We start from the raw sequence: 12374 nt of genomic DNA, 5'->3' as shown, positions 1-12374 counted from the left end.
CCTTTTAAAGTGATGAGAGCATTATGTGGGTATAAATGAAAGCTCCAGGCTATGGATTTACAATATATTTTGTCCAGATATCAGCAGAATACTGAATGCCATAAAACACACAGCACCACATGCACGAAACAGAAACCACAGTGAGGGGTCAAACCTGAGCAAAAGGAGTCATAATGCAGTACAAGCTTATTACCATCTTAAAATTACAGAAGTCACTAGGATATGATCTGGAGAAACAATTTACTAGAAAAGTGGAAAATATATATTTATAAAAAATACACAAATGACTGTCCAGGATGAGCGCTGTGCACTTGTTAAAGGGATACTGAAACTTACTCAATGTCCTTTCTCTTTTTCTCCTAATAATAGTGGTTGAAAGACATTAAAATAAACAAAAATCAGTTCAGAGGAAAAGCAAAGAAAGAAATCAAAGCTGAGTATACTATTAGGGATGGTCAATATTGAGCACAAGCTCTCTTTCCTGATTTGGGTTTGGCTCATCTCCTTTAGTCTGCATTCAAACTGCTGTCTTATGGGGCAGTTTACAAGTCACCTTTACACAGAAAAATGCTAAATAGCCTCAAATAATCTTAATTCTCAGGTATGTGTAAAACTGTATCTTTTAGCTCTTTTTGTCTGGTTGATAAAATTAATAAAGCATCCTTTGCTGCTAAAATATGTATCTGAGACATGCATATTTATAAAATAAAAAATGTTCTACTATAGCACTATGACTTGCAAAATGTGGTTGATCAGAAAACACAGGCTACCTACTAGGAGACAACTTGATTTACAACTTTCAGGGAAAATAAAAAGCCTTTCATTTATTGTACTGGAAAGAAGAATTTAAAGTCTAAAAAACACACACCGCACATCGTGAGATTTTTATACTACCATTTAAAAAACTAACAGGAGAAGGCTGGAATATGGACTTCATATAACCTGAGGCTTTGTTTTCTATTACAAAAGAACACAGTAAGCCTAGGAGATTAAAGAAGATATTTGGAAGGAAAGAATCAATTGGCAGTTACAACGGTTCACAAACCATAGAAAATCATATTGTTACCAAGACTTAGTTTGTTAGCAAGAGAAACAGAAAGAAGAAGAGGGATTCTATCTCCACAAACTCTCAAGCTGAGGGCAGGCTCTGCTTCCTCTCTCCCATAATCCACTCGGGATCATCCCTGGCAGAAGGAAAACTGAAAAAGTCCTGAGGTAGGCTTTTTGTCTCTGTCTTTTTATGTTGGTACTAGAGGCCTGGCACACAAAACTTGTGCTCAGGTACGGTCCCTAGGCCTGGCCTGCGATCAGCGCCATCTTCCCTGGCTGCTGGCAGCTGGTCCTACTCCCCAATGCCACCCACCCCCAGTTCCCTGTTCGCCAGTGGGCAATCGGAGCCTGTGGGCTGGGGGCAGCTCCTGCATTGAGCGTCTGCCCCCTGGTGGTCAGTGTGCACCATAGCGACCAGTCGTTCCACCATTCGGTTGATTTGCAAATTACCCTTTTATTATATAGGATGTGCCTCAGTGGTATGGGGATTACTTTGAGCTAAAGGCAACTGAGACCCTGCAGGCTCAAAGAAATTTCTGCCCCCCTCCCTTAACTGTCTAGATCAATTTAAATTAGGCCCATGAAGAGAGTCATTATCATAAATGACTTTCTACCTTTATATATGGCAGGGCAAACTAACAACTGCTGAGCATGTGGTCTCCCTGCAATTACCTTCTGAAGCCCCAAGCTGCATTACCTCATCCATAGCTCAGACGTCTTATATACCCATATTTCCTTTCTGTCTACGAACCTATATAGGGTCTCTGACTCTACATATGTAATTAAATATGGTCATTTTCTCTTGTTGATCTGTCTCATGTCTATTTAATTATTAGATCACTGAGAGTAGAGGACAGTTCTTCCTCCCCCATGGAAACAGATCAATATCTTTAAGTGGTAGTAAAAGAAAATTCCTCAGAGTTCCCTTTCATAAACACTCTCACTGACTCATACATCCCTTCAAAATCTCAAGATCTAATTTAAATGCTAAGTAAATTATTAGTACAGAGTGAAAACACGCACCCAACCAACGTTTTCATATCCTAACGGAAGAGTATATTGACGTTTTTGCATTGTTACAGCTCAAAATACAATTTATTGCAATTGAAAAATACCTCCAGCAAAAAGAATGTCATATCAAAATGTAAATCTAAAACAAACAGTAGATACATAAAATAAAGCAGGACTGGGACAATTTCATCGCAGGGGTCAACTGGGAAAAGGCTGGCTGACAGGTTCATTTCCTGGGTTTCTCCATTCCTATGTATTATGTCTAGCTGAGCAAATCCAGACCCTACCCCTTCGTCAACAACAGTGAGGACCACTGAGTAGGCTGGAGCTTTCAACACTACACAAGACAGAATATAGAAAGATATTTTAAAAGCACACCTTAAAAGAAATCCCCTCTTCTTTCTTTTTCTCCCATCATACACCAAAGAAGTAAAGGATCTAAGGGGAAGAGCACTAGAGGCTAATAATGAAAACAACTGCACTTAAGTGTGTGATTCTGACAGGCAGAATAAACAAAGGCAGCCTAGGGATGGTGACAAACAGGCATTAACACAGCCTGGTGAGCATGCAAGGGGATGCTATATCTGATGAGATTAAATGTGCCACCGACTCTTCTAACTCAATAATAAGATGACAGTTGTTTAAGTGGAAATGGTACTTCAATCTCAGTGGCTGTTCACAGTTCAGATTGCCTGAGGCAGAAGATCAGGGAAAATTTTATAGGCAAATAAGTGTGACTAAGTCCTGGGACCCAAATTCTCCTGAAGGACTAAAACTCCAGAAATAGTGACTCATGCATATTAATTAAAGGAAATATGATGACACACCGTGCACAGGTTGAAAGATTTCTCAAAGGATAATGCCATCTGAAATGAAAGACTTGAAGTGTGTGTGGGGGCGACATATTGAGCAAAGAGATAACTGGGTCTATTTTCTGGAGTTCTAAGCAAAATTTGTTGTAACTGCATGAGGTTGTTGGGGATTTATGGCCTCTTTTAGCTAACATCAGACTACCATCAGGGCCATAAAATACACTAAGAATGTGAACTAAGACAGAATTCCATTTAACTCTTGGCTTTCTAGTTTTCCTTTCCAAGAAGATATCTGGATCTGCATGTCAACATTTGACATATCTTCCAGACCCAGGATGTGGAAAGACTTTGAAGAACACATATAGCCAAGTGGAGGAATGAGAGATTAAGGAGATATCCATGTACATATAACCAATCCTAAATTACTGCTGATAATGTGGAACACCCTCTTTAGCTAACGATACGCAGTAGGGGAATACCATAGGCCAGTGGTTCTCAACCTTCCTAATGCCGCAACCCTTTCATACAGTTCCTCATGTTGTGGTGACCCCCAACCATAAAATTATTTTCGTTGCTACTTCATAACTGTAATTTTGCTACTGTTATGAATCGTAATGTAAATATCTGATATGCAGGATGTATTTTCATTGTTACAAATTGAACATAATTAAAGCATAGTGATTCATCACAAAAACAATATGTAATTATATATGTGTTTTCCGATGGTCTTAGGGGACCCCTGTGAAAGGGTCGTTCGACCCCCAAAGGGGTCGCGACCCACAGGTTGAGAACCGCTGCTATAGGCTTTGATAATTAACCTATGGAATAAAAAGGAACTGGTTTGCAGATGCAAGTTTGGATCTCCAGAACTTAGGCATTCTAGAATTGCTGTGTGATTTAGCATTAGAGATAATTGTTGTTAACTCTATTTCTTTTTTCCTCCAAGTGGGGAACATATTATACACAATAAAAAAGTTTTTTTTTTGCATACTGTGGATATTTTTCCATGTTTCTAAATGAGTTCCATCAATAGTACTTTCCCCTTGGTTTTGTGCATCAATCGTACCTTGTTCAAAATACAGGTGCCCAGCATCAATGCGAGGTCAGCCCTGCCCCTTCCTTCATCAATATTGCATTCAAGTCTCCCGAGGTCATTACAGGCAAGTGTACCTTTGAAAAGTTTCACAGATGAGTAACAGGGGACTCTGACTACAATCACCATTTTTATTGCCTGAATATATTGCATAGTGTGAGCATACTAAGAATTCAGTTCATTCATCTTAGTTAACTTGGACTGCCTTGCTCTTTTATGTGCATAGGACAAATAGGAAAAACAAGGTTTCTTTCAAAATAAATATATAAAAAATGTTTCTGAAGGTAAAAGTTAGTTGATCCTTTAGAATTGTTTCAATATAGAGAGAATAGAGAGGTGTAAGGTTTGAGAAACAATAATGTGAAGAAATTGTCATAATGAAAAAAATTACAGGCCGGCCTCCAAATTTTAGTATCACTCACATAAAAATGTCTTTATTTCCAAAAAAAAAATAAAGATTATACTTCAAAAACCATTCATAGGAACTGAAGATAATGCTCTAAATTGTAACTTAAGTGTAGGATATGATCAGCCTTAATGTGCATCGCCTTGCAGTTGAGCCAAAAGGTTCAGAAAAATGTAAAGCTCACAGCAATACTGCCCATTGGGCAGCATGTTAAAACTCCCGGCAATGGCAGATTATATTATCTTCTACCAGCTCCCCGTGTGCCCATAAAGCAATTCTACACAAGCAGAAAGACTTTTTGCTTGAACATTTTAATCAGAAAATTTAATAGAGAAATTGTCATTAACTCTCACTAGCATGGACAATAATACACAATTCAGAAAGCATCCTTAACGTGGTTTACAAGGACTTTAAGCTACTGTTGCCAAATTATCCAAGAAATAAGATACCCGAGCAAGTCTATAAATTGAACACAAATTAAAAATGCAATAAAATAACCCTCACTTGCAAATACATAAATTTTAGCCCATGAGGGGGAGGAGGACAGGAGTGGGCTGGAAGAGGTTAATGGGGGGAAAAGGAGGACTTATGCAATACTTTCAACAATAATGATTAAAATAATAATAAAAAATAAAATAGAATTCCTAGTTTTTTTTAAAAAAAGGAATTTTAGCACAAAAAGAATAAAACTTCTAGATGATATACCTTTTAAAACTGAACTTCTTGGCATTTGCCAGAACCAAGGAAATAATCAATAAATACACTATCAGTCAGGCTATGAAAGATAAAACAGCAGAAGCTCCATTAAGCTCAGTTTTTGTGATGTCACTCCTATCACAGTCCCCTATTAATTTCCTCCAGAACTGAATCCATATCCTCCCTCTTGCCTTTCCAGGTCATGCATGATATTGCACCTGTCTGCTAGCCCACCACGTTTCTAACATGACCGCTGCCAACCTGCATTCGCGCTCACATCAGGCAGCCCATCTCACTTAATGGCCAGAATCACTAACATTTACTGAGGGCTTACCCGATGCCAAGCTCATTACCTTCTCACAACCACCACAGGAGCGGTCTCTTTTTCCTCCCACAAATGAGCCTGAGAGAGAGGCCCAGTAACTTGTCCTCGGCCATGCAGCTAGCAAGGAGTGAGGCTCACACTTGTGTCTGGCGTGCTCCTTCACTGCTCATACCATTGGCCGCTGGAATATTCTCCTCCCCTCTGCAGAGCTTCCCCGATCCAGATCATATCTTGCCTATCTCTCTCAGGAAATTTTCTCTGACTAGAAAAATTCATACTGATCTTTAGAGAAGTTGCCCCCCTTCCCCCATGAAATAGCTGAATGGGCTACTTCAGCATGACTGTCAAAGCACCACAAACCCTCACCACTGAAGGACATTTACACAGCAATTCTGATTCAAACCCGGGATTTCTGAATTGACCATTTTACTGGGGGTGGGAAATGGTGGCATTTTGATATTATTGCATTAAAACAACTATGTCCTATATACTAGGAGCCCAGCGCGCGACTGGAAATCGCACAGCGCCCACAAACCCGCCACCCTGCCTTGACACCCAAACCTGTCCATGCAGAGCTCCAGCGCGCCTGGCCCAGCCCCCAAACCCTCTGGCTTTCTCTGGCCACTTCAAGCCCCGCCCTCAGTCCCTCCAGTCGCCTTGGGCTGGTCCTGCCTCCCTGCTCCTGCCCCATCTCCAGAGCAATGCGGAGGCTCGGCCCATCATGGCGCCAGAGGAAAACGTGGAAGCCTCACTCCTGCTGCGCTGTGCTCCTTCCCCTGGCAGGTGGGCTGCGGGACACTCAGAGTGTGAGCGGTGGGTGGTGAAGGACTGGTGAGGGGGGCTCTATGGGCTCTCACCCCTGCTCTCCCCAGCACGGGATGGTCCTGCCTCCTCTGGGCACCTTCCCACTTCCGCACTAACTCCGGAGCAACACCCCAGCTAATATACTAATGACCTGGTTGTTACCATTACGGCATATCAACCATTAGCATATAAGCTCTTTATTAGTATATATATATATATATATTTGACATATAACATTATAATTGTTTTAGGTGTACAACATCATTATTTGATATTTGTATATATTGTAAAATCATCACCAGAATAAGTCTAGTTAACATCCATCAGTTCTGTTTTGATAATCTCTAGATGTATCTAATTAAAAACTTTCCTAAATATCAGCTCTATAAAATACAATAAAATTCCTACTTCTCTCCCCTCCCCTTTTTATTACTTGAGAAAACCCTGAGTTTTGTTGGGGGTCATGTTGGAAATGTGGGCATTTGGGTGACCTAAGGATAGAGGACATTTAAGAAATACTTTGAAACAAGGTCCATAGAAGCAGCTTCTCCTTCATGATATGACCAAGCAAATTAGGTTTTGTCTATTCATCAGAGACCCTAGTATAGAGTATGTTATTAGTGCTATCTCAGCTCTCCCCACGGAGCTTTCACTATGGAACTAGAACAGCTTCCTAAGGTGCCTGCTAGAAGGTACCCAATGGTCATGTGGGAGACAGAGACTACATTATTCATGTTGAGGAAAATCCTAGGTGGAAGCAAAAAGGTGACATGGGGATGGGGACTTACACTCACACACACACACGCACACTTTTATTTACTGCTGTCAAAGCCGTAAAATGTGGATATATGAGCGTTATAACTGTGCCAGACCTTGCTCTTTATAGTCACACTATGCACTAACCCATGAACATGATCAAAATTAGGTTGTCCCTGCAGGTTTTGAAGTATCTCAGCATCTTAACGTGTGCTTTGTTTAAGAAAGGCCACATTTGGAAATATTCAAGTATAACTGTGCAATTCTGCAACAGAAATTGTTCTACATTCAAGAGAGGAACCCAAGAAAACAAAAGGCAACAAATCATTAGATTGATTTCATCTGTTTCTACATTCCATGGCTTCTATCTCATTTGTATAGTGCATTTTGATAGATAGGGACCTGCCATCATTCACTAAGGAAAAGACACATTTATTTACTGGTCATCCATGTGAAGGAAAGCAAGTGGATGACGATGACAGTCAAATTTCTTGGCTGAATGGGCTGCTGTCAGAGCCAATTCCTCTGAGTGTCTGTAAAACACCTTTTAGACAGCCTCACAGTTCAGTGGTCAAATGCAGATTTTATCAGACCTTCACCCATCCCAATTCTGGAATTTTTTAGTAAAACAATAAACAAAAGCAATGCTCTAGGGAGAGCTATGATTTTGTTCAAAATATACAAATTATACTTATCTTCATTCTAGTATTTCCTCAAACACCCACTTTAATTCATACTTAATAATTTAACACAGACAAATGAACACATCAAATACTGTGTATGCTCATATGTAAATATGAAGGCAATGCACATATAAGTTCCATGACAACTGTGATGGTGTTTTCTCAAAATTAAGAAGTATGTTTATACTAGAGGCCCGATGCACGAAGATTCGTGCAAGAATGGGCCTTCCTTCCCCTGGCTGCCCGGCACCGCCTTCACTCTGGCCAGAGCCACCTTTTGGCCTTCCCACGCTGCCCAGAAGCCCTGAGCGGCTGGGGTGGTGCAGAACGCCTGCGCTGTAACCATGGCAACAACACAAGCGTCCCGCCCCACTCCTGGCGCTCGTCACCTGCATATTCAAATTAACCCGCCATCTTTGTTGGGTTAATTGGCATACTCACTCCTGATTGGCTGGTGGGTGTTGTGAAGGTATGGTCAATTTGCATATTTCTCTTTTATTAGTGTAGATATAATGAATTACCTAATTAGTCACACAAGCATAAAGCCCAATTTATGATTTTTTTCAAATGCAACTTTGGTTTTTAACACCATCAAGAGACTGTTTTAGTCTTAATAAGCAATCTGAATTGTACTCTTCCTTTTGTGATTTTCCCGCCCAGAAAGCTGAAAAGCAAAAGGAGAAAGTCCTTTTCATGTGTTCTGACATGTGTAGTCATGCCTTCCAGAATTCTGCCAGGCTGGGGTTTCCTTGAATTTGTGTCACACCTCACATCCCCGTTAACTGGCACACAGCAGAATTTATGAACAAGTGGCTTTTCTTAAAAAATACATATTTCTTTATATTCAAACAAGAATATAATTTAAGGCAAAAAGGTAAATTGGCTACTATTCAATATGTTGCCTTAGAAAATGGCCAAACAAACAAAACACTTTTTCAGTGTTCACTCGTGTATTAAGCAAACAATTACTGAATCCCTACACACCCTGTGGCACATGTCCTGCTAGCATTCAAAAATTTTAAAGGCATAGATAATAAAAGCAGAAGGTATAAAGTGATAAAAGTGACTTAAGAAATGAATAAACAAAGTATTATAGGTCTTTACAAGTCTTCATTTCCCATGATAAGGCACCCTGCAACCTAGAATTTAGGACAACCCACAGAAAGGCTTCATTCATGAAAAAGCCTTGGTTACCACTACCAAACTTTCACTTTGGGAGTCGGGAAAAGTTATGTATGACCACTCTCCCAACATACAATCTAAACATGCAAGCCCCTTTCCTTTTGCAAATCTTTAAGATTTCATGTGTATTGGGTTTTATTTCATAAGATGGTTCTTATTTCTTTCATGAGTTTTACTTACTTCTGGGCAAAGTTGACCAGAGTGTTCCCAGTAGGGAGTGAAGGTAAGGGAATGAAAGAATAATTGTATTTGATGTGAGGAAGACAGAGATGTGCTATTACTGTATTTCAGTTCCATCTATCCACTTGATAACTTCTTTTCTTTCTTCCCTGTACCACTCTCCTCACACCCAAATCTGTTAGGATTTAAATGGCATACACGTAGGGTAGCAAGCAAAAAGCGTGGGCATGTTCCTTAACCTCTCTGACTCTGTTTCCTCTTCGGAAAATGGCTTAAAAATACGGTGTCTGGCAGGCTATCGGTAAACAAGGGCTGGTGGTGGGCTGATTATATGAACACAGATTCCAAACAAACTACTGTCCTAACACCAAACTAAATCAAGAACGCTGATATTCCTGTCTCTGTTTCTCTAACTCTGAAATGGGACTAACTTCAGGGTCATCCTAAGAATTAATGAGATAATATATGCAACATTTCCTTTAACTTAATCCCTTAATTTGTAGTACTTCTCTTTGGTTTTCTATTTTAGGTGCCTCCACCTAAATTTCTGTGGTTGTTGGATTATGCAAATAATGGTAATCACAAATCACCTGAGGGTCGTACATTAAAGGACTCACATTGAAAATGAAACAACTGTCTAGAAAAAGGGACAAAATCTTTAATATCCATACAATCCTCCCAGCTATAAAGAGAAGAAATACTAAAATGACTTATTAATCGTATAAGATCCTTTAAGGACCTTAGAACTGGGAACAGTTTAATCTTAGAAGAGAGTTGCCTGAGAAAATGCAGAAATGTTTAGTACCCTGGTTCTACAATAGCCCTTTATGTGTCTCCTGTGAATATTTTTCTTGACTGAATATATTCACTTGTACTTTTCAATTTTAAATTATGTAAAAGCAAACATATTTATATTGAGAGAGCAATAACATATTCCAGGATATATATTTATAGTCCTTATAGTCCCCAGCTCTGAAATCATGTACTACCACTAACCTCCAGAAACAAACCAGTAACCAGTATTAATGTGACACCTGTGGTCCTATTGTGAAACATGACCTTCATGTTAATACAGATGTGCAGAATGGCCTTCGTTCAAAGCAAGTGTGAAACAGGAGGAAGCAAGACTATCTCTGAACTTGCACAGAGAAAACATAAAATTAGTAAGGATAAAACCTTCATGTAAAATTCTTTTTATGAGTAACTAGAGGCCTGATGCACGAAATTCGTGCAAGGGACTTGGACCTCACAGCCGCGGCGGCTGCCTCGGCCCTCGCAGCTGCGGCTTTGTCTGGAAGGTCGTCCGGAAGGACGTCCAGAAGGTCGTTCTGCTGCCAGGTCTAATTAGCATATTACACTTTTATTATTATAGATTATTATTTTCTCATAGACTGCCAAACATGTGGCTATGAAATGAGGAGATTTTTAATATTGACATTTTAATTAGTTATACCTAAATCACATTTGGTGTTGCTCAGCATACTACAATTAGGAATCTAAATTACTTTTCTGTCTCTAGAGTTAAAGTTCAGGATCTGGGAACACTGTCCTAACTTTTTTCTTGATGATGTTTAATTATTACACAGAATAACAGCAATCAGGCAATGGTCAACTTCTGTCAACTTCCCAAGGTCTGATTTTCATCTTTAGCTATTAACCATGGAGGAAATTCTGTTTAGAGAGTTTGTTATAGGTGTATTTTCTGTTGTGATGACCACCAACGTATGTGGGGGAAAAATAAAGGCACATTGCTCTGGCCTTACAGGTCTACAGTACATATTCCTGTTAGGAGCCCCTCATGGAAATTCATCCTCAGCTGGCTCCAAGGCTACTGTACACATTGTACAATCCAAATAATAGCTGCTTCAGACAGCCCACTTGAAGATTAGTTTCAAGGGACCGAAGTACAACTCTCATTATCATCACTTTCTCTCCAAAACCAACAATTCAAACCAGAAAAGTGAAGTAGGAGGAAAAAACAAATCCATGAATAATTTGCCAATCACACCTCTTCCCTAAACAGTTAAGAGTCTGCCATAAGGCAGGTCTAAATTAAAAGAACCCAGATGAAAACAGATGGCGCTTTGTCATTTTCCTATTTGATTTGAAGATCCAGTTAGGAAAGGGCTTGTCATTTACAAGTCCTCTTATTCATAATACAGACAACAAGAACAACATTCCTTCCGTCCTCCCACCATCCCTCCTTCTCTCCTTCCTTCCTTCCCTCCTTCCTTCCTTCTTCCCTTCCTTCCTATCCATTTACCTGTCTAACAGGTAAAATATTACATTCTCCAATGTTGATTCTAAGTGCATTCGATTTACAGCATGACCCAGCAAGTAAATAAACAGTCTGTTGAGTGAAGCAGAATTAAGCATCCAGCCACAGACAGAAAGTCAATACAATACAAATGGGACCACATGGTATTGGCAGCCATTGACATCTGCATGCAACTGCTTAACTACTATTACTCATGCATCTCTCCAGATACAGTTTGTAATCCTATCTCTCAGTGGCTCTCGCTAGTTGGTTTCCACATTAGGCATGATAAATGCATTTTAGAAACTGACAGTAAAAGATTAATACGCTCATAACCATCAAAGAGGACCTCTCACTGATTTCAAATAGCTTGCCCTCCCTTCAAATGCCAACCACTACCCCATCCAATTACTTACTCACGAAGGCTTCCTCATCCGTTGGCAAACGCATTGACATGCAGAAGTATGTATCAGACTGTTAAAGAAAGAAAGACAAAATTCAAATTAAATTGCTGTTAGTCAAGAAGAAATAATAACTAGTCAAAGCATAGGCTATATGGCAGAGAAAGAACTACTAGACCAGACAGGTGAAGTTGCCTGCCACACACTGGGTGCCAGGTTCATAAAGGGGCTAATGCTAGAACTTAGGTAGTCTAAAAGTTTTTCTAAGACTCTTCAAATCCTATTTATAAAACCAATTATCATGAGCAGTATTTCTAGTATGGCACAGTTAAAAGGCAACATTTTAGATGCTTATATGAAGAGTGATACAATTTATTAATGCATCTGATTTTAAAATGCTAGAAAATAGGTTTTGAACATATTTGCTATTTGAAAAATTAGGAATTTAATTTCCTAATTCACTTTACAATTGTCCAAAATGTTAACTAGAAAAGTACAATGAATAAAAGTTGGTGTTAAAATATATTATACTAGAGGCCCGGTGCATGAAATTCATGCACAGGGGAGGAGTCCCCTTAGCGCCGCCTACACCCTTTCCAATCCGGGACCTTTCAGGGGACATCCCTCTCACATCCTGGACCACTGGCTCCTAATTGCTCACTTGCCTGCCTGCCTGGTCTCCCATAACTGCCTGCCCCCCTGCTGGCCTGATCGCCCC

The 12374-nt window shown here is 39.8% G+C and overlaps 1 protein-coding gene across 11 annotated transcripts in view; it reads right to left on the bottom strand.

Moving 5' to 3' along the window:
- The window catches only part of PAM (peptidylglycine alpha-amidating monooxygenase), a 163786-nt gene that overhangs the window by 121159 nt on the left and 30253 nt on the right, over nucleotides 1-12374 (bottom strand). For all 11 annotated transcript variants that reach the window (XM_005866420.2, XM_005866414.2, XM_005866417.2 and 8 more), the window contains exon 3: nucleotides 11672-11729. In XM_005866420.2, the coding sequence (XP_005866482.1) occupies nucleotides 11672-11729 (58 nt within the window). The remainder of the gene's footprint in view (nucleotides 1-11671; nucleotides 11730-12374) is intronic.

This window comes from Myotis brandtii, unplaced genomic scaffold (assembly GCF_000412655.1).
Source record: "Myotis brandtii unplaced genomic scaffold, ASM41265v1 scaffold230, whole genome shotgun sequence".
Classification (NCBI taxonomy): Eukaryota; Metazoa; Chordata; class Mammalia; order Chiroptera; family Vespertilionidae; genus Myotis; species Myotis brandtii.
The sequence above is the reverse complement of the archived record's forward strand: the minus strand, read 5'-3'. Positions and strand labels throughout refer to the sequence as shown.